Here is a 25,458-nt window from a genome sequence, read left to right on the forward strand (position 1 = left end):
ATCCCAGTGCCCTCCCAGCCTGTCCCAGTGGCTCCCAGTGCTCTCCCAGTGCCTTCCCCCCCACCCCAATAAAGGCGTGGCCACTCGATGACGTCATGGCGGTCCATGGGGGCGTGGCTTAAGAGGCGGGGGGGGCCCGGTTTTTGGGTGGGTTTTGAAGCGTTAATTACCAGTGAGGCCCAGTATAAACCAGTTAAGCACTGGAGGGCTCCCAGTTTGTTCCAGTGTGACCCAGCAAGCCCCGGACCGGCCCCAGACGGGCTCTGCTGTGTCCCAGTTCGTCCCAGTATGACCTAACAGATCCCAGTTCAGTTCCAGAGGGGTTCCAGTTTGTCCCAGTTCGGCCGCAGGGCGTCCCAGCAGAGCCCAGCAGCTCCCAGTTCAGGCCCAGATGGCTCCTTGGGGGAGTCCCAGTTTGTCCCAGTAAGACCCAGCGGCACCCAGTCCAGGCCCCCGGGGGGTTCCAGCCTGTCCCAGTCCGCTCCCAGTGCGTCCCAGTTTGTCCCAGTTTGTCCCAGTTCGTCCCGGCCTCCGAAGCAGCGGCGCCGCGTTGCCCAGCAACGCCTCGCCCCGCCCCCCCGCGCTGTCAATCAACCGCGCCGCCCAATCAAAGGGCGAGGCAGGGCGCTGTCCGCAGGGGCGGGGCTCGCGCAGACAGGCAGGGGCTCGGACCAATGGGAAGAGCGCGGGGGCGGGCGCTGCGGCCGCGCGGACCAATCAGCGCCGCGGAAGCCCTGCAGGAGCGGCGCGGGCGGCCCCGTACGGCCCCTCAGAGCCGGGGCGGCGGCGGCGGCGGCGGCGAAGATGGCGGCGGCGGACGGCGACGATTCGCTTTACCCCATCGCGGTCCTCATCGACGAGCTCCGTAACGAGGACGTGCAGGTACCGCTCTCGGGGCCTCGCCGCGATCCCCCCGGGCCCCGCTCGCCATCCCCGGGGAGCCTCCGCGGCCTCGGGGTGGGGGGGGGGGGGGGAACCCGGCCGCCATCGCGCCCTCGCCGCGGCGCCGCTTCTGGCGGCCAGCATGAGACGGCCGCTCTGATTGGCGGAGGCGGCCTGCCCCCCTCAGGCGCCGGCTAATGGGAAGCGGCGTTACTTCTGTGGGGGACGATCTCGTCGCCGGGGCGGTTGGGGTGAAAGGCGCGCTCCTATTGGCTGGCGGCCGCCTTGGGTTTTGTTAGGCGCGTTCTGATTGGTCCGCAGCGCGCCGGTTGGGGGGGGGGGGGGAGAGGAGGAGAATCCACCCCGCCCTCTTGCAGCGCCCCCTAGCGGCGGGGCAGCGCGGCCGTTCCCCCCGCCCCCTCGCCTCGCTGCGGCCAATGGCAGCACGAGCCCGAGGCGGCGCCGCCCGCCATTGGCTGCCGCCCGCTGCGGGCGGGACTGCGCCGAGCCAATCGGGAGGCTCCTCTCTGCCGCGGCGCTGCTGCGGAGCCGTGAGACGGCGCTCCTGATTGGCTGCGTCGCGCCGGGGGCGGGGCTTCCCTCGTGAGGGGGCTTCCGTTGCCCCTTGGCCGGCTTTGGTTGCCCCCGGGAGGGCTCGGTTCTCCCCCCGGGGGGAGGGGCTTTAGTTGCCCCTGCAGGGGTTTAGTTGCCGTGGGCAAGCTCAGCTCACCCTCACGAGGCCCAAGCAGCCGTTTTTGCCCCCTCCGAGGTGGAATTCCCGCCCAAAACGGGAGCTACCCCACCCCCCCCCTCCCCCCCCACAAAGCACCCTTTCGAGCGGGGAATTCCCGAGGTTTTTTTTCCCCAGATTTTCCCATTTTTTTCCCGTTTTTCCGCGGCAGCTGCGGCTCAACAGCATCAAGAAGCTCTCGACCATCGCGCTGGCGCTGGGCGTGGAGCGGACCCGCAGCGAGCTCCTGCCTTTCCTCACCGGTACCGGGGCGAGGGTCCCCCAGGGCTGGGTTGGGCTGGGGAGGCCCTGGGGGGGGGGTCCCAAATTCCTCTCCTTCCCCCCCCCCCCAAAATCAACCCCGAGCTCTGATTGGCGGGGGAGTGGGCGGGGCTTGGGGGCGGTGGGCGGGGCCTGGGGGTGATTGGCAGGTGCTGGAGGTGACGGGGGTGTCACCGGCGCTGTCCCCAGACACGATCTACGATGAGGACGAGGTGCTGCTGGCGCTGGCCGAGCAGCTCGGCACCTTCACCGCCCTCGTCGGGGGCCCCGAGTTCGTGCACTGCCTGCTGGTAGGTGAAAAACCTGCTTGGGACCCCGAAAAGCCCACCTGGGAACCCCAAAAACCTGCTTGGGACCCCGAAAAACCCACCTGGGAACCCCAAAAACCCACCTGGGAACCCCAAAAACCTGCTTAGAAACCCAAAAACCTGTTTGGGACCCTCAAAATCAGATGTGGGAACCCCAAAAACCCCACTGGGACCCAAAAATTGCACCTGGAAACCCCAAAAACCTGCTTGGGACCCTGAAAATCGGACCTGGGAACCCCAAAAACCTGCTTGGGACCCCGAAAAACCCACCTGGGAACCCCAAAAACCTGCTTGGGACCCCGAAAAACCCACCTGGGAACCCCAAAAACCTGCTTGGGACCCTAAAAATCAGATGTGGGAACCCCAAAAACCCCACTGGGACCCAAAAATTGCACCTGGAAACCCCAAAAACCTGCTTGGGACCCCCAAAAACCCACCTGGGAACCCCAAAAACCTGCTTGGGACCCCCAAAAACCCACCTGGGAACCCCAAAAACCTGCTTGGGACCCCCAAAATCGCACATGGGAACCCCAAAAACCTGCTTGGAAACCCAAAAACTTGTTTGGGACCCTAAAAATCAGACCTGGGAGCCCCAAAAACCTGCCTGGGAACCCAAAAACCTGCTTGGGACCCCGAAAAACCCACCTGGGAACCCCAAAAACCCACATGGGACCCCGAAAACATTCTTGGGACCCTCAAAATCGGACCTGGGACCCCAAAAAACCCACCTGGGAACTCCAAAAACCTGCTTGGGACCCTAAAAATCAGATGTGGGAACCCCAAAAACCCACTGGGACCCAAAAATTGCACCTGGAAACCCCAAAAACCTGCTTGGGACCCTGAAAATCGGACCTGGGAACCCCAAAAACCTGTTTGGGACCCCAAAAAACCCACCTGGGAACCCCAAAAACCTGCTTGGGACCCCCAAAATCGCACATGGGAACCCCAAAAACCCCACTGGGACCCAAAAATTGCACCTGGAAACCCCAAAAACCTGCTTGGGACCCTGAAAATCGGACCTGGGAACCCCAAAAACCTGCTTGGGACCCCGAAAAACCCACCTGGGAACCCCAAAAACCTGCTTGGGACCCCCAAAATCGCACATGGGAACCCCAAAAACCTGCTTGGGACCCCCAAAATCGCACATGGGAACCCCAAAAACCTGCTTGGAAACCCAAAAACTTGTTTGGGACCCTAAAAATCAGACCTGGGAACCCCAAAACCCTGCCTGGGAACCCAAAAACCTGCTTGGGACCCCGAAAAACCCACCTGGGAACCCCAAAAACCCACCTGGGAACCCCAAAAACCCACCTGGGACCCCAAAAACCTTCTTGGGACCCTGAAAATCACACCTGGGACCCCAAAAACCTGCTTGGGACCCTAAAAATCAGACCTGGGAAGCTGGGAACCCCAAAACCCACCTGGGAACCCCAAAAAGCCTCCCTGGGAACACGAAAATCACAGCTGGGAACCCAAAATCACAGCTGGGAGCCCAAAAAACCCACCTGGGACCCCAAAACCACACCTGGGAATCCTAAAATCACACCTGGGAGGGGCTAAACCCCACCTGGGGACCCCCAAAACCACACCTGGGACCCCCGAAATACACCTGGGGAGCCCCAAAACCACACCTGGGACCCCCCAAAACCACACCTGGGACCCCCCAGAACCCACCTGGGACCCCCAAACCATAATTAGGACCCCCGAAACCCCACCTGGGACCCCCAAAACCCACCTGGAGATCTCCAAACCCACCTGGGGACTCCCTAAATCCTACCTGGGAGGAGCTAAAACCCACCTGGGGACCCCCAAACCGCCCCTGGGACCCCAAAAACCACACCTGGGAACCTGAAATTCACACCTGGGGACCCCAAACCACACCTGGGGACCCCCAAACCCCACCTGGGATCCCCAAACCCCACCCGGGGACTCCCCAAAACCCACCTGGGATCCCCAAAAACCCACCTGGGGACCCCCAAACCCCACCTGGGACCCCAAAAACCACACCTGGGAACCCGAAATTCACACCTGGGATCCCCAAACCCACCTGGGATCCCCAAAACCCACCTGGGGACCCCACACCTGTCCCATTTCGCTCATACGTCCGTCCCTCTGTCCACCCCACATCCCTCTGTCCACCCCATGTCCATTTGTCCACCCCACATCCCTCTGTCCACCCCACGTCCCTCTGTCCACCCCGTGTCCATTTGTCCACCCCGTGTCCCTCTGTCCCCCCTCTGTCCCCCCTCTGTCCATGTGTCCACCCCACATTCCTCTGTCCACCCTGTGTCCCTCTGTCCCCCCGTGTCCCTCTGCCCACCCCACATCCATTTGTCCACCCCACATCCCTCTGCCCACCCCGTGTCCCTCTGCCCACCCCACATCCCTCTGCCCACCCCGTGTCCCTCTGCCCACCCCACATCCCTCTGTCCACCCCACATTCCTCTGTCCACCCCGTGTCCCTCTGTCCACCCCGTGTCCATTTGTCCACCCCACGTCCCCCTGCCCACCCCGTGTCCATTTGTCCACCCTGTGTCCCTATGTCCACCCTCTGTCCATGTGCCCACCCTGTGTCCCTCTGCCCACCCCGTGTCCCTCTGCCCACCCCACATCCCTTTGCCCACCCCGTGTCCATTTGTCCACCCCACATTCCTCTGTCCACCCCGTGTCCCTCTGCCCACCCCGTGTCCCTCTGCCCACCCCGTGTCCCTCTGTCCACCCCACATCCCTCTGTCCGCCCCACATCCATCTGTCCACCCCACATCCCTCTGCCCACCCCACATCCCTCTGCCCACCCCACGTCCCTTTGTCCACCCTGTGTCCCTATGTCCACCCTCTGTCCATGTGCCCACCCCGTGTCCCTCTGCCCACCCCACGTCCCCCTGCCCACCCCGCGTCCGTTTGTCCGTCCCGCAGCCGCCGCTGGAGAGCCTGGCCACGGTGGAGGAGACGGTGGTGCGGGACAAGGCGGTGGAGTCTCTGCGGGCCGTGTCCCACGAGCACTCGCCGCCGGACCTCGAGGGCCACTTCGTGCCGCTGGTCAAGCGCCTGGCGGGCGGCGACTGGTTCACGTCGCGGACCTCGGCCTGCGGCCTCTTCAGCGTCTGCTACCCGCGCGTCTCCAGCCCCGTCAAGGCCGAGCTGCGCCAGTGAGTGACCGCGGGGTCAGCGCGGGGTCAGCGCGGGGTCCTCCACCCAACCGCGGGGTCCCCGACCCAACCTCGGGGTCCTTGACCCAACCATGGGGTCCCCAACCTCACCTTGATGTCCCCAACCCAACCTCGGGGTCCCCAACCCCACCTTGGTGTTCTCGACCCAACCTCGGGGTCCTTGACCCAACCTTGGGGTCCTCCACCCAACCGCGGGGTCCCCGACACAACCTCAGGGTCCCCGACCCAACCGCGGGGTCCTTGACCCAACCTCGAGGTCCTTGACCCAACCGCGGGGTCTCCAACTCATCTCTGGTGTCCTCCACCCAACCTTGGTGTCCTTGACCCAATCTTGGGGTCCCTGACCCAACCTTGGGGTCCTCCACCCAACCGCGGAGTCCCCAACCCCACCTTGGAGTTCTTCACTCAACTTTGGTGTCCTTGATCCAACCTCGAGGTTCTCCACCCAACCTCAGGGTCTCCAACTCATCTCTGGTGTCCTCCACCCAACCTTGGTGTCCTTGACCCAACCTCAGGGTCCTCCACCCAACCACGGGGTCCTCCACCCAACCTCGGGGTCCTTGACCCAACCATGGGGTCCCCAACCTCACCTTGATGTCCCCAACCCAACCTCGGGGTCCCCAACCCCACCTTGGTGTCCTCGACCCAACCTCGGGGTCCTTGACCCAACCTTGGGGTCCTCCACCCAACCTTGGTGTCCTTGACCCAACCTCAAGGTGCTTGACCCAACCTCGGGGTCCTCCACCCAACCGCGGGGTCCTTGACCCAACCTTGGGGTCCCCAACCTCAACTTGATGTCCCCAACCCAACCTCGGGGTCCCCAACCCCACCTTGGGGTCCTTGACCCAACCTTGGTGTCCCCAACCCAACCTTGGGGTCCTTGACCCAACCTTGGTGTCCTTGACCCAACCGCGGGGTCCTCCACCCAACCTCAGTCCTCGACCCAACCTCGGGGTTCTTCACCCAACCTTGGGGTCCCTGATCCAACCTCGGGGTCTCCAACTCATCTCTGGTGTCCTCCACCCAACTTGATGTCCTCCACCCAACCTCAGGGTCCTCCACCCAACCTCAGGGTCCTTGACCCAACCGCGGGGTCCCCAACCCAACCTTGGGGTTCTTGACCCAACCTTGGTGTCCTTGACCCAACCTCGAGGTCCTCCACCCAACCTCAGGGTCTCCAACTCATCTCTGGTGTCCTCTACCCAACCTTGGTGTCCTTGACCCAACCTCAGGGTGCTTGACCCAACCTTGGGGTCCTCCACCCAACCTTGGGGTCCTCCACCCAACCGCGGGGTCCTCCACCCAACCGCGGGGTCCTCCACCCAACCGCAGGGTCCCCAACCCAACCTTGGGGTTCTTCACCCAACCTTGGTGTCCTTGACCCAACCTTGGTGTCCTTGACCCACCCTCGGGGTCCTCCACCCAACCACGGGGTCCTTGACCCAACCTTGGGGTCCCCAACCTCACCTTGATGTCCCCAACCCAACCTCGGGGTCCCCAACCGAACTTTGGGGTTCTTAACCCAACTTTGGTGTCCTTGACCCAACCTTGGTGTCCCTGATCCAGCCTCGGGGTCTCCAACTCATCTCTGGTGTTCTCCACCCAACCTTGGGGTCCTCCACCCAACCTTGATGTCCCCAACCCAACCTTGGTGTCCCCAACCCCGTTTTGGAGTCCCCAAACCCACCTTGAAGTCCCCGACCCCATCTTGGTGTCCCTGACCCAATTTTGGTGTCTCCAACCCCAATTTTGGTGTCCCAGCCCCACCTTGGAGTCCCCAACCCCACCTTGGAGTCCCCAACCCAACCTTGGTGTCCCCAACCCCGTTTTGGAGTCCCCAACCCCATTTTGGAGGCCCCAACCCCACCTTGGGGTCCACAACCCCATCTTGGTGTCCCTGACCCAATTTTGGTGTCCCCAACCCCAATTTTGGTGTCTCCATCCCCAATTTTGGTGTCTCCAACCCCATCTTGGTGTCCCTGACCCAATTTTGGTGTCCCCAACCCCAATTTTGGTGTCCCCAACCCTGTTTTGATGTCCCCAACCCCAATTTTGGTGTCCCCAACCCCATTTTGGAGTCCCCAATCCCAATTTTGATGTCCCCAACCCCTTCTTGATGTCCCCAACCCTGTTTTGATGTCCCCAACCCCATTTTGGAGTCCCCAACCCCTCCTTGGTGTCCCCAACCCCCTCCAGCTCCCCGCCGGCTCCTCCCCTCACCCCCATGACCCCTGGGTGGCCGGGTGGCCGGGTGGCCCGGTGGCCCAGGTCCCTCACCGGGGCGGTGGCCGCAGGTACTTCCGGAACCTGTGCTCGGACGACACGCCCATGGTGCGCCGCGCCGCCGCCTCCAAGCTGGGCGAGTTCGCCAAGGTGCTGGAGCTGGAGCACGTCAAGAGCGAGATCATCCCCATGTTCTCCAACCTGGCCTCCGACGAGCAGGTGCGGGCACCTGGGGGGCACCTGGGGGTACCTGGCGGGCATCTCAGCACATCTGGGGGGTACCTGGGAGCACCTGGGGGCACCTGGGGGGTATCTCAGCACACCTGGGGGGCACCTGGGGGTACCTGGAGAGCATCTCAGCACACCTGGGGCACCTGGGGGGCACCTGGGCACACCTGTGGGCACACCTGGGCACTCACCTGGGGGCACACCTGGGGCTCACTTGGCGGCACACCTGGTGCTCACCTGGGGCTCACTTGGGGGCACACCTGGTACTCACCTGGGGCACACCTGGGGCACACCTGTGAGCACACCTGGGCACCCCTGGCACTGATATGGGGGCACACCTGGGGGCACACCTGGGGCACCCCTGGCGCTGACGTGGGGGCACACCTGGGGGCACACTTGGGGCACACCTGGGGCACACCTGTGGGCACCCCTGGTGCTGACGTGGGGTCACACCTGGGGCACACCTGGGGCTCACCTGTGGGCACACCTGAGGGCACACCTGGGCACACCTGAGGCACACCTGGGGGCACCCCTGGCGCTGATGTGGGGGCACACCTGGGGCACACCTGAGGGCACACCTGAGGGCACACCTGGGGCTCACCTGGGGCACACCTGGGGCTCACCTGGGGCTCACCTGGGGGCACACCTGGGGCACACCTGGGGCTCACCTGGGGCACACCTGGGGCTCACCTGAGGGCACACCTGGGGCACACCTGAGGGCACACCTGGGGGCACACCTGGCGCTGATGTGGGGGCACACCTGGGGCTCACCTGGGGCACACCTGGGCACACCTGGTGCTGACGTGGGGGCTCACCTGGGGGCACACCTGGGGCTCACCTGGGGCACACCTGGGGCACACCTCGGGCACACCTGGGGCACACCTGGGGCTCACCTGAGGGCACCCCGGGGCTGACGTGGGGGCACACCTGAGGGCACACCTGGGGGCACACCTGGTGCTCACCTGGTGCTCACCTGGGGCAGACCTGAGGGCACACCTGAGGGCACACCTGGGGCTCACCTGGGGCACACCTGAGGGCACACCTGGGGCTCACCTGGGGCTCACCTGGGGCACACCTGAGGGCACACCTGATGGCACACCTGGTGCTCACCTGGGGCTCACCTGAGGGCACACCTGGGGCTCACCTGTGGGCACCCCAGGGCTGACGTGGGGGCACACCTGTGGGCACACCTGGGGCACACCTGGGGGCACACCTGGGGCACACCTGGGGGCACACCTGTGGGGCACACCTGGGACACACCTGGGGGCACACCTGGGGCTCACTTGGGGGCACACCTGGTGCTCACCTGGGGCACACCTGGGGCACACCTGTGAGCACACCTGGGCACCCCTGGCACTGATATGGGGGCACACCTGGGGCACCCCTGGCGCTGACGTGGGGGCACACCTGGGGGCACACCTGGGGCACACCTGTGGCCACCCCTGGCGCTGACGTGGGGGCACACCTGGGGCACACCTGGGGCACACCTGGGGCTCACCTGAGGGCACCCCGGGGCTGACGTGGGGGCACACCTGGTGCTCACCTGGGGCACACCTGAGGGCACACCTGAGGGCACACCTGAGGGCACACCTGGGGCTCACCTGGGGGCACACCTGAGGGCACACCTGGGGCTCACCTGTGGGCACACCTGTGGGCACACCTGGGGCTCACCTGAGGGCACACCTGGGGCACACCTGGGGCTCACCTGGGGCACACCTGGGGCTCACCTGTGGGCACCCCCGGCGCTGGCGCGGCCCCGCAGGACTCGGTGCGGCTGCTGGCGGTCGAGGCGTGCGTGAGCATCGCGCAGCTGCTGCCGCAGGAGGAGCTCGAGGGGCTGGTGATGCCCACGCTGCGCCAGGCGGCCGAGGACAAGTCCTGGCGCGTGCGCTACATGGTGGCCGACAAGTTCACCGAGGTGGGCACGCACCTGGGGGGGCACCTGGGGGGGCACCTGGGGGCACCTGGGCACCCCTGGGGGCACCTGGGGCGGGGTCTAGGGGCACCTGGGGGGAGCTGGGGGGGAGCTGGGGGCACCTGGGAGGGAGCTGGCGGCACCTGGGGGAACCTGGGCACCCCTGGGGGCACCTGGGGAGGGGTCTGGGGACACCTGGGGGCACCTGGGGAGGGGTCTGGGGACAGCTGGGGGCACCTGGGCACCTCTGGGGGCACCCGGGGAGGGGTCTGGGGACAGCTGGGGGCACCTGGGCACACCTGGGAGCACCTGGGGACACCTGGGGGCACCTGGGACACACTTGGGGGCACCTGGACACCCCTGGGGGCACCTGGGCACACCCAGGGAGACCTCGGGACACACCTGGGGTCACACCTGGACACACCTGTTGGCACACCTGTGGGCACACCTGGGGGCACTCCTGTGTGCACACCTGGCACACCTGGGCATGTCTGGGGGTACCTGGGCACCCCTGTGTGCACACCTGGGCAGCTCTGGGTGTACCTGGGCACCCTTGTGGGCACACCTGGGCACTTCTGGGGGTACCTGGGCACCCCTGTGGGCACACCTGGGCACCCCTGGGGGTACCTGGGCACCCCTGTGGGCACACCTGGGCAGTTCTGGGGGTACCTGGGCACCCTTGTGGGCACACCTGGGCACCTCTGGGGGTACCTGGGCACCCTTGTGGGCACACCTGGCACACCTGTGGGCACACCTGGCACACCTGGGGGTACCTGGGCACCCTTGTGTGCACACCTGGGCAGCTCTGGGGGTACCTGGGCACACCTGTGGGCACACCTGGCACCCCTGTGGGCACACCTGGCACCCCTGTGTGCACACCTGGGCACCTGTGGGGGTACCTGGGCACACCTGTGCGCACACCTGGCACACCTGTGGGCACACCTGGCACCCCTGTGGGCACACCTGGCACCCCTGTGGGCACACCTGGGCACACCTGTGCGCACACCTGGCACACCTGGCACACCGCCCGCTGTGCCCCGCAGCTGCAGCGCGCCGTGGGCCCCGAGATCACCAAGACCGACCTGGTGGGCGCCTTCCAGAGCCTCATGAAGGACTGCGAGGCCGAGGTCCGGGCGGCCGCCTCGCACAAGGTCAAAGGTCAGCGGCGGCCACCCCCGCGCCGGCCCCGCTGGCCACAGCCCCCCCCCTCCGTGTCCCCAACCCCCCCCGTGGCCACAACCCCCCCCCCGTGGCCACAGCCCCCCCCCCGCTGGCCACAACCCCCCCTTTGATGGCCACAACCCCCCCTCCATGTCCCCCAACCCCCCCTGGTGGCCACAACCCCCCTTCCATGTCCCCAAACCCCCCCGCTGGCCACAACCCCCCCTTAATGTCCCCAACCCCCCCCAGGATGTCCCCAACCCCCCCCCTCCATGTCCCCCACCCCCCCCGCTGGCCACAGCCCCCCCCCCCCCGTGTCCCCAACCCCCCCCGCTGGCCACAACCCCCCCTTGATGTCCCCAACCCCCCTTGGTGGCCACAGCCCCCCCCTCCGTGTCCCCAAACCCCCACGGTGGCCGCAACCCCCCCTTTGATGTCCCCAACCCCCCCCAGGATGTCCCCAACCCCCCCCCTCCATGTCCCCAACCCCCCCCAAATGTCCCCAACCCCCCCCTTTGATGTCCCCAACCCCCCCCAAATGTCCCCAACCCCCCCCCAGTGTCCCCAAGCCCCCCTGACATCCCCAAACCCCCCCTTGATATCCCCAACCCCCCCAATGTCCCCCATCCCCCCCGATGTCCCCTGTGCTGTCCCCTCCCCCCCTTTGATGTCCCCTCCCCCCCCCCAGTGTCCCCTCCCCCCCCCGGTGCCGTCCCCTCCCCCCTCTGACGCCCCCCCGCCGTCCCCAGAGTTCTGTGAGAATCTCTCCCCCGACTGCCGCGAGGCCGTGATCATGGGCCAGATCCTGCCCTGCATCAAGGTGAGCGCCGGGCACACCTGGGGGCACACCTGGGGGCACCTGGGCACACCTGGGCACACCTGGGGCACCTGGGCGCACCTGGGGATACACCTGGGCACACCTGGGGGGCACCTGGGGGCAGCTGGGACACACCTGGGGCACACCTGGGCGCACCTGGGCACACCTGGGGACACCTGGGGACACCTGGGGGCACCTGGGGACAGCTGGGGGCACCTGGGGGCACCTGGGGGCAGCTGGGACACACCTGGGGCACACCTGGGCGCACCTGGGCACACCTGGGCACACCTGGGGACACCTGGGGGCACCTGGGGACAGCTGGGGGCACCTGGGGGCACCTGGGGGCAGCTGGGACACACCTGGGGCACACCTGGGCGCACCTGGGGACACCTGGGCACACCTGGGGGCACCTGGGGACACCTGGGGCACCTGGGCGCACCTGGGGATACACCTGGGCACACATGGGGGCACCTGGGCACACCTGGGGGCACCTGGGCACACCTGGGGATGGCTGGGGACACACCTGGGGCACACCTGGGCCACCTTGGGGCTGCCTTGGGGACACCTGGGACACACCTGGGGACACCAAAGGGAGCCGGGCCACCCTGGGGACACCTTGGGGCCATCTGGGGGTACCTGGGACACATCTGGGGACACACCTGGGACACACCTGGGCCACCTTGGGGCTACCTTGGGGTACCTGGGGACACCTGGGGAAACACCTGGGGATGGCCGGGGACACCTGGGGACACGCCTGGGCCACCTTGGGGCTACCTTGCGGTACCTGGGGACACCTGGGGACGTACCTGGGACACACCTGGGCCACCTTGGGGCCACCTTGGGGCTACCTTGGGGTACCTGGGGCCACGTGGGGATGGCTGGGGACACACCTGGGACACACCTGGGCCACCTCGGGGCTACCTTGGGGTACCTGGGGCCACCTGGGACACACCTGGGGATGGCTGGGGACACCTGGGGACACACCTGGGCCACCTTGGGGCCACCTTGGGGGTACCTGGGGCCACGTGGGGATGGCTGGGGACACACCTGGGACACACCTGGGCCACCTTAGGGCTATCTTGGGGTACCTGGGGACACCTGGGGACACACCTGGGCCACCTCGGGGCCACCTTGGGGTACCTGAGGCTACGTGGGGATGGCTGGGGACACACCTGGGCCACCTTGGGGCCACCTTGGGGCCACCTTGGGGTACCTGGGGACACCTGGGGACACACCTGGGGATGGCTGGGGACACCTGGGGACACGCCTGGGCCACCTTAGGGCTATCTTGGGGTACCTGGGGACACCTGGGGACACACCTGGGCCACCTCGGGGCTACCTTGGGGTACTTGGGGACACCTGGGGACGTACCTGGGACACACCTGGGCCACCTTGGGGCCACCTTGGGGCTACCTTGGGGTACCTGGGGCCACGTGGGGATGGCTGGGGACACACCTGGGACACACCTGGGCCACCTCGGGGCTACCTTGGGGTACCTGGGGCCACCTGGGACACACCTGGGGATGGCTGGGGACACCTGGGGACACACCTGGGCCACCTTGGGGCCACCTTGGGGTACCTGGGGACACCTGGGGACACACCTGGGACACACCTGGGCCACCTCGGGGCCACCTTGGGGTAGGCGGGGCCAGGCGGGAGGCGCAGGTGCCCCCCCAGCCGCGTACCTGTGGCAGGAGCTGGTGTCGGACGCCAACCAGCACGTGAAGTCGGCGCTGGCATCGGTGATCATGGGGCTGTCGCCCATCCTGGGCAAGGACAACACCGTGGAGCACCTGCTGCCCCTGTTCCTGGCACAGCTCAAGGACGAGGTGACGCACCTGGGCACACCTGGGCACACACCTGGGCACACACCTGGGGGGGACACAGCTGCTGCCCCTGTTCCTGGCACAGCTCAAGGACGAGGTGACGCACCTGGGCACACACCTGGGCACACCTGGGCACACACCTGGGCACACCTGGGCACACACCTGGGCACACCTGGGCACACCTGGGCACACACCTGGGGGGGACACAGCTGCTGCCCCTGTTCCTGGCACAGCTCAAGGACGAGGTGACGCACCTGGGCACACCTGGGCACACACCTGGGCACAGCTGGGGACAGCCAGGGACACACCTGGGCACACACCTGGGGGGGACACAGCTGCTGCCCCTGTTCCTGGCACAGCTCAAGGACGAGGTGACGCACCTGGGCACACACCTGGGCACACCTGGGGACAGCCAGGGACACACCTGGGCACACACCTGGGCACACCTGGGGACAGCCAGGGACACACCTGGGCACACACCTGGGGGGGACACAGCTGCTGCCCCTGTTCCTGGCACAGCTCAAGGACGAGGTGACGCACCTGGGCACACCTGGGCACACACCTGGGCACACCTGGGGGGGACACAGCTGCTGCCCCTGTTCCTGGCACAGCTCAAGGACGAGGTGACGCACCTGGGCACACACCTGGGCACACACCTGGGCACACCTGGGCACAGCCAGGGACACACCTGGGCACACACCTGGGGGGGACACAGCTGCTGCCCCTGTTCCTGGCACAGCTCAAGGACGAGGTGACGCACCTGGGCACACACCTGGGCACACCTGGGCACACCTGGGCACACACCTGGGGGGGGACACAGCTGCTGCCCCTGTTCCTGGCACAGCTCAAGGACGAGGTGACGCACCTGGGCACACACCTGGGCACGCACCTGGGCACAGCTGGGGACAGCCAGGGACACACCTGGGCACACACCTGGGGGGGACACAGCTGCTGCCCCTGTTCCTGGCACAGCTCAAGGACGAGGTGACGCACCTGGGCACACACCTGGGCACACCTGGGCACACCTGGGCACACACCTGGGCACACACCTGGGGGGGACAGGCACAGCTCAAGGACGAGGTGACGCACCTGGGCACACACCTGGGCACACACCTGGGCACACCTGGGCACAGCCAGGGACACACCTGGGCACACACCTGGGGGGGACACAGCTGCTGCCCCTGTTCCTGGCACAGCTCAAGGACGAGGTGACGCACCTGGGCACACACCTGGGCACACCTGGGCGCACACCTGGGTACAGCTGCCAGCTCCTCCCAGTCCCTCCCAGTTCATCCCAGTCCCTCCCAGTGCCTCTGAGTTCATCCCAGTCCATCCCAGTTCATCCCAGTCCTTCTCAGTCTCTCCCAGTCCCTTCTAGTTCATCTCAGTTTCTTCCAGTTCATCCCAGTCCCTCCCAGTCCGTTCATACAAGGCTTTAGGTCTGTCCCAGTCTCTCCTAGTCCCTCCTCGTCCTTCCCAGTCCTTCCCAGTCCCTCCCAGTATCTTCACACAAGGCTTTAGGTCCCTCCCAGTCCCTCCCAGTCCTTCCCAGTCCCTCCCAGTCTCTCCCAGCACTCTCATGCAAGGCCACGAGCCCTTCCCAGTCCCTCCCAGTCCCTCCCAGTCCCTCCCAGTCCCTTCATACAAGGCTTTAGGTCCCTCCCAGTCCCTCCCAGTCCCTCCTCGTCCTTCCCAGTCCTTCCCAGTCCCTCCCAGTATCTTCACACAAGGCTTTAGGTCCCTCCCAGTCCCTCCCAGTCCTTCCCAGTCCCTCCCAGTCTCTCCCAGCACTCTCATGCAAGGCCACGAGCCCTTCCCAGTCCCTCCCAGTCCCTCCCAGTCCCTCCCAGTATCTTCATACAAGGCTTTAGGTCTCTCCCAGTCCCTCCTAGCCTCTCCCAGTCCTTCCCAGTCCCTCCCAGTATCTTCATATGAGGACTTAGGTCCCCCCCAGTCCCTCCCAACACCCCCACGCAAGGCCCCAAACCCCTTCCCAGTCCCCTTCCCAGTCCCCTCCCAGTCCCCTCCCAATCCCTCCCCTCACCCCCACGCGAGCCTTCGGCGGGCTCCCGGCGCCTCCCAGTAAGTCCCAGTCGCCTCCCAGTGCCCCGAGGTGCGGCTGAACATCATCTCGAACCTGGACTGCGTCAACGAGGTCATCGGCATCCGGCAGCTCTCGCAGTCGCTGCTGCCGGCCATCGTCGAGCTGGCCGAGGATGCCAAGTGGCGCGTGCGGCTGGCCATCATCGAGTACATGCCGCTGCTGGCCGGCCAGCTGGTGAGCACTGGGAGGGACTGGGAGGGACTGGGAACCGCTGGGAGGGGGTTAGAGCAGTGTATGGGGGCACTGGGATATACTGGGATATACTGGGAGGGGCTGTGGTGTGTCCAGCTGGCCATCATCGAGTACATGCCGCTGCTGGCCGGCCAGCTGGTGAGCACTGGGAGGGACTGGGAGGCACTGGGAACCGCTGGGAGGCACTGGGAACCGCTGGGAGGGGGTTAGAGCAGTGTATGGGGGCACTGGGATATACTGGGATATACTGGGAGGGGGCTGTGGTGTGTCCAGCTGGCCATCATCGAGTACATGCCGCTGCTGGCCGGCCAGCTGGTGAGCACTGGGAGGGACTGGGAGGCACTGGGAGGCACTGGGAACCACTGGGAGGCGGTTATAGCAGTGTATGGGGGCACTGGGATATACTGGGTTATACTGGGAGGGGGCTGTGGTGTGTCCAGCTGGCCATCATCGAGTACATGCCGCTGCTGGCCGGCCAGCTGGTGAGCACTGGGAGGGACTGGGAGGGACTGGGAACCACTGGGAGGCACTGGGAACCGCTGGGAGGCGGTTATAGCAGTGTATGGGGGCACTGGGATATACTGGGATAGACTGGGAGGGGCTGTGGTGTGTCCAGCTGGCCATCATCGAGTACATGCCGCTGCTGGCCGGCCAGCTGGTGAGCACTGGGATATACTGGGAGGGACTGGGAACCGCTGGGAGGGGGTTAGAGCAGTGTATGGGGGCACTGGGATATACTGGGTTATACTGGGAGGGGCTGTGGTGTGTCCAGCTGGCCATCATCGAGTACATGCCGCTGCTGGCCGGCCAGCTGGTGAGCACTGGGAGGGACTGGGAGGGACTGGGAACCACTGGGAGGCACTGGGAACCGCTGGGAGGCGGTTATAGCAGTGTATGGGGGCACTGGGATATACTGGGATAGACTGGGAGGGGCTGTGGTGTGTCCAGCTGGCCATCATCGAGTACATGCCGCTGCTGGCCGGCCAGCTGGTACGGACTGGGAGGGACTGGGAGGGACTGGGAACCGCTGGGAGGCACTGGGAACCACTGGGAGGGGGTTATAGCAGTGTATGGGGGCACTGGGATATACTGGGATAGACTGGGAGGGGCTGTGGTGTGTCCAGCTGGCCATCATCGAGTACATGCCGCTGCTGGCCGGCCAGCTGGTGAGCACTGGGAGGGACTGGGAGGCACTGGGAGGCACTGGGAACCACTGGGAGGCGGTTATAGCAGTGTATGGGGGCACTGGGATATACTGGGATAGACTGGGAGGGGGCTGTGGTGTGTCCAGCTGGCCATCATCGAGTACATGCCGCTGCTGGCCGGCCAGCTGGTGAGCACTGGGAGGCACTGGGAGGCACTGGGAGGCACTGGGAACCGCTGGGAGGCGGTTAGAGCAGTGTACAGAGGTACTGGGATATACTGGGATGGACTGGGAGGGGGCTGTGGTGTGTCCAGCTGGCCATCATCGAGTACATGCCGCTGCTGGCCGGCCAGCTGGTGAGCACTGGGAGGCACTGGGATGGACTGGGAACCACTGGGAGGCACTGGGAACCACTGGGAGGCGGTTATAGCAGTGTATGGGGGCACTGGGATAGACTGGGATAGACTGGGAGGGGGCTGTGGTGTGTCCAGCTGGCCATCATCGAGTACATGCCGCTGCTGGCCGGCCAGCTGGTGAGCACTGGGAGGCACTGGGAGGCACTGGGAGGCACTGGGAACCGCTGGGAGGCGGTTAGAGCAGTGTACAGAGGTACTGGGATATACTGGGATGGACTGGGAGGGGGCTGTGGTGTGTCCAGCTGGCCATTATCGAGTACATGCCGCTGCTGGCCGGCCAGCTGGTGAGCACTGGGAGGCACTGGGAGGGACTGGGAGGCACTGGGAGGGAACTGGGAGGTGGTTAGAGCAGTGTACAGGGGCACTGGGAAGCACTGGGATATACTGGGAGGCACTGGGAGGCACTGGGAGGGAGTTATGGCAGCGTATGGGGGTACTGGGACATACTGGGAGGCACTGGAAGGGACTGGGAGGCACTGGTCTGTACTGGGATATACTGGGAGGGGGTTATGGCAGTGTATGGGGGCACTGGGCCATGCTGGGAGGGACTGGGAGGGAACTGGGAGGCACTGGGAGGGGGTTATGGCAGTGTATGGGGGTACTGGGCCATACTGGGAGGCACTGGGATATACTGGGAAGGAGTTATGGCAGTGTATGGGGGTACTGGGCCATACTGGGAGGCACTGGGATATACTGGGAGGCACTGGAAGGGATTGGGAGGGCACTGGTCTGTACTGGGATATACTGGGAGGGGGTTATGGCAGTGTATGGGGGTACTGGGCCATACTGGGAGGGATTGGGATATACTGGGAGGCACTGGAAGGGACTGGGAGGGCACTGGTCTGTACTGGGATATACTGGGAGGGGGTTATGGCAGTGTATGGGGGCACTGGGCCATACTGGGAGGGAACTGGGAGGGAGTTACGGCAGTGTATGGGGGTGCTGGCCGTACTGGGAGGCACTGGTCTGTACTGGGATATACTGGGAGGAGTTGTGTGGCGTCGCGTGGGTTCACTGGAGCGCACTGGTCTGTACTGGGAGGGCATCGGTTCATACTGGTCCGTACCGGTCCATACTGGTTTGTATTGGTTCGTTGTGCTCTGTGTGCGTCTGTACTGGTTTGTAGGGGTCCGTACTGGTTCCTACTGGTTCATACTGGTTTGTGCTGGTTTCTCCTGCTCTGCGTGCATCTGTACTGGTCCATACTGGTCTGTACTGGTCCATACTGGTTTCTCTCCCCGCAGGGCGTGGAATTCTTCGATGAGAAGCTGAACTCGCTCTGCATGGCCTGGCTGGTGGACCACGGTACTGGGAGCTACTGGGAGCTACTGGGAACCACTGGGAGGGCTACTGGGAGGGTTACTGGGAGCTACTGGTCTATACTGGTGTGTCCCTTGCTATGCCGTACAGCCCTGCCAGCAGTAACTGGTGCAAACTGGGAGCCGGGGGCGGGCGGTACTGGTCCGTACCGGTTTATACTGGTCCGTACTGGTCCGTACTGGTTTATACTGGTTTGTACTGTTCCGTACCGGTCCATCCTGGTCCGTACTGGTCTATACTGGTCCGTACTGGTGCATACTAGTTTATACTGGTTTATACTGGTCTGTACTGGTCCGTACTGCCCCGTACTGGTCCATACTGGTTTATATTGGTCCATACTGGTCTGTACCAATCCGTACTGATTTATACCATTTTATACCGGTTTATACTGGTCCGTACTGGACTATACTGGTCCGTACCGATCCGTACTGATTTATACTGGTTTATACTGGTTTATAGTGGTCCGTACTGGTCGGTACCGATCCGTACTGACTTATACTGGTTTATACCGGTTTATACTGGTCCATACTGGTCCGTATTGGTCCGTACTGCCCCGTACTGGTTCATACTGGTCCGTACTGATCCATACCGGTTTATACTGGTTTATCCCGGTTTATACTGGTCCGTACTGGTCCATACTGGTCGGTACCGATCCGTACTAATTTATACCGGTTTATACTGGTCCATACTGGTCCATACCGATCCGTACTGATTTATACCGGTTTATACTGGTCCGTACTGGTCCCTAGTGGTTTGTACCGATCCGTACTGATTTATACCGGTTTATACTGGTTTATACCGGTTTATACTGGTCCGTACTGGTCCATACTGGTCCATCCTGGTCTGTACCGATCCGTACTGATTTATACCAGTTTATCCCGGTTTATACTGGTCCGTACTGGTCCATACTGGTCCCCGATCCGTACCGATTTATACTGGTTTATACTGGTTTATACCTGTTTATACTGGCCTGTACTGGTCCATACTGGTTGGTACCGATCTGTACTAATTTATACTGGTTTATACTGGTCCGTACTGGTCCGTACTGGTCCGTACCGATCCGTACCGATCCGTACCGGTTTATCCCGGTTTATCCCGGTTTATCCCGGTTTATACCGGTCCGTACTGGTCCATACTGGTCCGTACCAATCTGTACTGATTCATACCGGTTTATCCCGGTTTATACCGGTCCGTACTGGTCCATACTGGTCCGTACTGCCCCGTACTGCCCTGTACTGGTCCGTACCGGTCTGTACCGATCCGTACCGATCCGTACCGGTTTATCCCGGTTTATCCCGGTTTATGCCGGTCCGTACTGGTCCATACTGGTCCGTACTGGTCCATACTGGTCCGTACTGGTTGCCCGCAGTGTACGCCATCCGCGAGGCCGCCACCAGTAACCTGCGCAAGCTGGTGGAGCGCTTCGGGCACACCTGGGCCCAGGGCACCATCGTGCCCAAGGTGCTGGCCATGGCCGCCGACCCCAACTACCTGCACCGCATGACCACGCTCTTCTGCATCAACGTGAGCGGGCTACTGGGGGGCTACTGGGGGGACTGGGAGGGCTACTGGGGCTACTGGGGCTACTGGGGGGATTGGGACTACTGGGGCTACTGGGGGAACTGGGGGGACTGGGGGAACTGGGGTAACCACCGACCCCAACTACCTGCACCGCATGACCACGCTCTTCTGCATCAATGTGAGCGGGCTACTGGGGCTACTGGGAGGGCTACTGGGGCTACTGGGGCTACTGGGGCTACTGGAGTAACTGGGGGTAATGGGGGAATTGGGGGGACTGGGGGAACTGGGGTAACCACTGACCCCAACTGCCTGCACCGCATGACCACGCTCTTCTGCATCAACGTGAGATGGGCTACTGGGGGGACTGGGAGGGCTACTGGGGCTACTGGGAGGGCTACTGGGGCTACTGGGGGAACTGGGGTAACTGGGGGAACTGGGGGGACTGGGGTAACCACCGACCCCAGCTACCTGCACCACATGACCACGCTCTTCTGCATCAACGTGAGAGGGGCTACTGGGGGGACTGGGAGGGCTACTGGGGCTACTGGGGGAACTGGGGGAACTGGGGGTACTGGGGGAACTGGGGGGACTGGGGGGACTGGGGTAACCACCGACCCCAACTACCTGCACCGCATGACCACGCTCTTCTGCATCAACGTGAGATGGGCTACTGGGGGGACTGGGAGGGCTACTGGGAGGGCTACTGGGGCTACTGGGGGAACTGGGGGGATTGGGACTACTGGGGGAACTGGGGGAACTGGGGGAACTGGGGTAACCACCGACCCCAACTGCCTGCACCGCATGACCACGCTCTTCTGCATCAACGTGAGAGGGCTACTGGGGGGACTGGGAGGGCTACTGGGGCTACTGGGGCTACTGGAGTAACTGGGGGTACTGGGGGTACTGGGGGGATTGGGGGTACTGGGGGAACTGGGGTAACCACCGACCCCAACTGCCTGCACCGCATGACCACGCTCTTCTGCATCAACGTGAGCGGGCTACTGGGGGGCTACTGGGGGGACTGGGAGGGCTACTGGGGCTACTGGAGTAACTGGGGGGATTGGGACTACTGGGGGAACTGGGGGAACTGGGGGAACTGGGGGAACTGGGGTAACCACCGACCCCAACTCCCTGCACCGCATGACCACGCTCTTCTGCATCAACGTGAGCGGGCTACTGGGGGGACTGGGAGGGCTATTGGGAGGGCTACTGGGGGGATTGGGAGGGCTACTGGGGGCAACCAGCAGTGTCTGGGGACACCTGGACACACCTGGGCACCCCTGGGCACACCTGGGGGCACACCTGGGGGTACCTGGGCACCCCTGGGCACACCTGGGGGGTACCTGGGCACACCTGGGGGGTACCTGGGGGCACCTGGGGGGTACCTGGGCACCCCCGGGCACACCTGGGGGGTACCCGGGTACACCTGGGGGGTACCCGGGTACACCTGGGGGTATCTGGACACACCTGGGGGGTACCTGGACACACCTGGGGGGTACCTGGGCACCCCCGGGCACACCTGGGGGGTACCTGGACACACCTGGGGGGTACCCGGGCACACCTGGGGGGTACCTGGGCACACCTGGGGGGTACCCGGGCACACCTGGGCACACCTGGGGGGTACCCGGGCACACCTGGGGGGTACCTGGGGGGTACCCGGGCACACCTGGGGGGTACCTGGGGGGTACCCGGGCACACCTGGGGGTACCTGGGCAGCCCCGGACCGGCCGCGTGCCCGCGCAGGTGCTGTCCGAGGTGTGTGGCCAGGAGGTGACCACCACGCAGATGCTGCCCACGGTGCTGCGCATGGCGGCCGACGCCGTGGCCAACGTCCGCTTCAACGTGGCCAAGTCGCTGCAGCGCATCGGGCCCATCCTGGACAGCGGGTACCTGCCGGGGCCGAACTGGCTTGTACTGGGTTGTACTGGGTTATACTGGTTTGGGCTGGTTTGTAATGGTTTGGGCTGGTTTGGGCTGGTTTGGGCTAGTTTGGGCTAGTTTGGGCAGGTTTGGACTGGTCTGGGCTGGTTTAGACTGGTTTGGGCTGGTTTATAATGGCTTATACTGGGTTATACTGGTTTGTAATGGTTTGGGCTGGTTTGTAATGGTTTGGGCTGGTTTGGGCTGATTTGGGCTAGTTTGGGCTAGTTTGGGCGGGTTTGGACTGGTCTGGGCTGGTTTAGACTGGTTTGGGCTGGTTTATAATGGCTTATACTGGGTTATACTGGTTTGTAATGGTTTGGGCTGGTTTGTAATGGTTTGGGCTGGTTTGGGCTGATTCGGGCTAGTTTGGGTGGGTTTGGGCGGGTTTGGACTGGTCTGGGCTGGTTTAGACTGGTTTGGGTTGGTTTGGGGTGGTTTATATTGGTTTATACTGGTTTATACTCGTTTGGGCTGGTTTATAATAGTTTATAATGGTTTATACTGGTTTATAATGGTTTGGATTGGTTTGGGCTGGTTTAGACTGGTTTGGGTTGGTTTAGACTGGTTTGGGCTGGTTTAGACTGGTTTATACTGGTTTATAATGGCTTAGACTGGTTTATACTGGTTTGGGCTGGTTTGTAATGGTTTGGGCTGATTTGGGCTAGTTTGAGCGGGTTTGGATTGGTTTGGGCTGGTTTATAATGGTTTATACTGGTTTATACTGGTTTGGCTTGGTTTAGAGTGGTTTGGGCTGGTTTATACTGGTTTATACTGGTTTGGACTGGCACTGCTCCCCTTTGTGGCCGTGCTGGGGCGGTGCCTGGCCCTGTCACACACCTGGCCCTGGGTCACACCTGCGTCACCTGTCCGTGTGTCCCTCCCCTGTCCGTGTGTCCTCCCCTGTCCCTCACCTGTCCGTGTGTCCCTCCCCTGTCCCTCCCCTGTCCGTGTGTCCCTCCCCTGTCCGTGTGTCCCTCACCTGTCCGTGTGTCCCTCCCCTGTCCGTGTGTCCCTCCCCTGTCCGTGTGTCCCTCACCTGTCCGTGTGTCCCTCCCCTGTCCCTCCCCTGTCCGTGTGTCCCTCCCCTGTCCCTCCCCTGTCCGTGTGTCCCTCCCCTGTCCGTGTGTCCCTCCCCTGTCCGTGTGTCCCTCCCCTGTCCCTCACCTGTCCGTGTGTCCCTCCCCTGTCCGTGTGTCCCTCCCCTGTCCCTCCCCTGTCCGTGTGTCCCTCCCCTGTCCGTGTGTCCCTCCCCTGTCCGTGTGTCCCTCCCCTGTCCATGTGTCCTCACCTGTCCGTGTGTCCCTCCCCTGTCCGTGTGTCCCTCCCCTGTCCGTGTGTCCCTCCCCTGTCCCTCACCTGTCCGTGTGTCCCTCCCCTGTCCGTGTGTCCCTCTCCTGTCCGTGTGTCCGTCCCCTGTCCCTCCCCTGTCCGTGTGTCCGTCCCAGGACGCTGCAGACCGAGGTGAAGCCGGTGCTGGAGAAGTTGACGCAGGACCAGGACGTCGACGTCAAGTACTTCGCACAGGAGGCGCTGACAGGTGAGACGGGGGCACCTGGGGGGCACCTGGGGGCACCTGGGGGACACTGGGGGTACCTGGGGGTACCTGGGGGGCACCTGGGGACACCTGGGGATGGTTGGGGGCACCTGGGGGGGAATGGGGGGACCTGGGGGGACACCTGGGGGTACCTGGGGGGCACCTGGGGACACCTGGGGGGGAATGGGGGGACCTGGGGGGACACCTGGGGGTACCTGGGGGGCACCTTGGGGCACCTGGGGGGGAATGGGGGGACCTGGGGGGACACCTGGGGGTACCTGGGGGGCACCTGGGGGCACCTGAGGGCACCTGGGGACACCTGGGGGGGCATCTGGGGGGCACCTGGGGGACACTGGGGACAGCTGGGGACACCTTGGGCAACCTGGGGCACCTTGGGGACACCTGGTGATACCTGAGGACACCTGGTGACCCCTCAGTGACCCCTCAGTGACCCCTCGGTGACCCCTCGGTGACCCCTCTGTCCCCTCCCCCCCCCGCAGTGCTGGCGCTGGCCTGACCCCCCCGGAGCGCCCCGCATGTGACCGGAGCTGTGACCGCCCCTCCCCCCATCCCCCTCCCCCCCCCACCCACGACGGTGTCACCCCTCCCCCCACACCCTCCCCCTCCCCCCGCCCCTCCCCCTTCCCACCCCGCTATTAATTAATTATCGATGATTTCGCCGTTAATAAAAACCACAAACGAGACCGCGGAGTTGTTTATTGGGGGGGGAGGGGAGGGGGGGGAGGGGAAGCGGCAGCTCGGGTCACGTGACGCGAAACGCGCCCCTCCCCCCCCCTTTTTAAAAAAAAAAAAAAAAAAAATTTAGAAAACGCCGCCTGTCCCTTTAAATTTAGGCCCCGCCCCTCCTCCCGCGCACGCGCAGCGCGAGCCGCAGGCCCCGCCCCCTCCCGCGCCTGCGCGCGGCCCTCGGCGCCGGCCACGCCCCCTCCCCTCGGCCGCGCGCGCCGGGAGCGCGGAAAGGGCCCGGACCCCCCCCGGGAACCCCTCAGGGGCCTCAGGAACCCCCCCGGGAACCCCGCAGGGCATCGGGGACCCTCAGAGACCCCCCCGGGAGCCTCCGGGACCCCCTCAGGAGATCCGGGACCCTCCGGAACCCCCCGGGAGCCCCCGGTAACCTCCGGGAACCCCTCAGGGGCTGCGGGACCCCCCGGGACCCCCTCAGGAGATCCGGGACCCTCCGGAACCCCCCGGGAGCCTCCGGTAACCTCCAGGAACCCCTCAGGAGATCGGGAACCCTCAAGGAACCCCCCGGGAGCCTCCGGGAACCCCTCAGAAGATCCGAGACCCCCTCAGGGGCTGCGGGACCCTCCGGGACCCTCCGGGAGCCCCTCAGGGGCTCGGGGATCCCCGGGAGTCTCCGGGAACCCCCTCAGGGGTTCGGGGACCCCCGCGACACCCCCGGGACCCCTCAGGGGCTCCGAGACCCCCCGGACACCCCCGGGAACCTCCGAGACCTTCCGGGACCCCCTCAGGGGCTCGGGGACCCTCCAGGACCCTCCGGGAACCCCTCAGGGGCTGCGGGACCCCCCGGACACCCCCGGGAACCTCCGAGACCTTCCGGGACCCCCTCAGGGGCTCGGGGACCCTCCAGGACCCTCCGGGAACCCCTCAGGGGCTGCGGGACCCCCGGGACACCCCCGGGAACCTCCGGGACCTTCCGGGACCCCTTCAGGGGCTCGGGGACCCTCCAGGACCCTCCGGGACCCCATCAGGGGCTCGGGGACCCCCGGGAGCCTCCGGC

At 64.6% G+C, this 25,458-nt stretch overlaps 1 protein-coding gene across 1 annotated transcript; it reads left to right on the top strand.

The window, feature by feature from the left end:
• Positions 1-757: 757 nt before the first annotated feature.
• On the top strand, positions 758-24,281 carry LOC138101644 (serine/threonine-protein phosphatase 2A 65 kDa regulatory subunit A alpha isoform). The gene is made up of 15 exons (XM_068999418.1): positions 758-882; positions 1,785-1,875; positions 2,084-2,184; positions 5,119-5,351; positions 7,667-7,814; positions 9,586-9,741; positions 10,782-10,896; positions 11,649-11,719; positions 13,411-13,545; positions 15,647-15,820; positions 18,643-18,703; positions 20,088-20,242; positions 21,983-22,125; positions 23,608-23,699; positions 24,197-24,281. The coding sequence occupies exons 1-15, from the start codon at positions 805-807 to the stop codon at positions 24,211-24,213; spliced, it is 1,770 nt and encodes a 589-aa protein (XP_068855519.1). The 5' UTR covers positions 758-804; the 3' UTR covers positions 24,214-24,281.
• Positions 24,282-25,458: the final 1,177 nt, after the last annotated feature.

The sequence above is a fragment of the Aphelocoma coerulescens genome, unplaced genomic scaffold, assembly GCF_041296385.1.
Source record: "Aphelocoma coerulescens isolate FSJ_1873_10779 unplaced genomic scaffold, UR_Acoe_1.0 HiC_scaffold_379, whole genome shotgun sequence".
Classification (NCBI taxonomy): domain Eukaryota; kingdom Metazoa; phylum Chordata; class Aves; order Passeriformes; family Corvidae; genus Aphelocoma; species Aphelocoma coerulescens.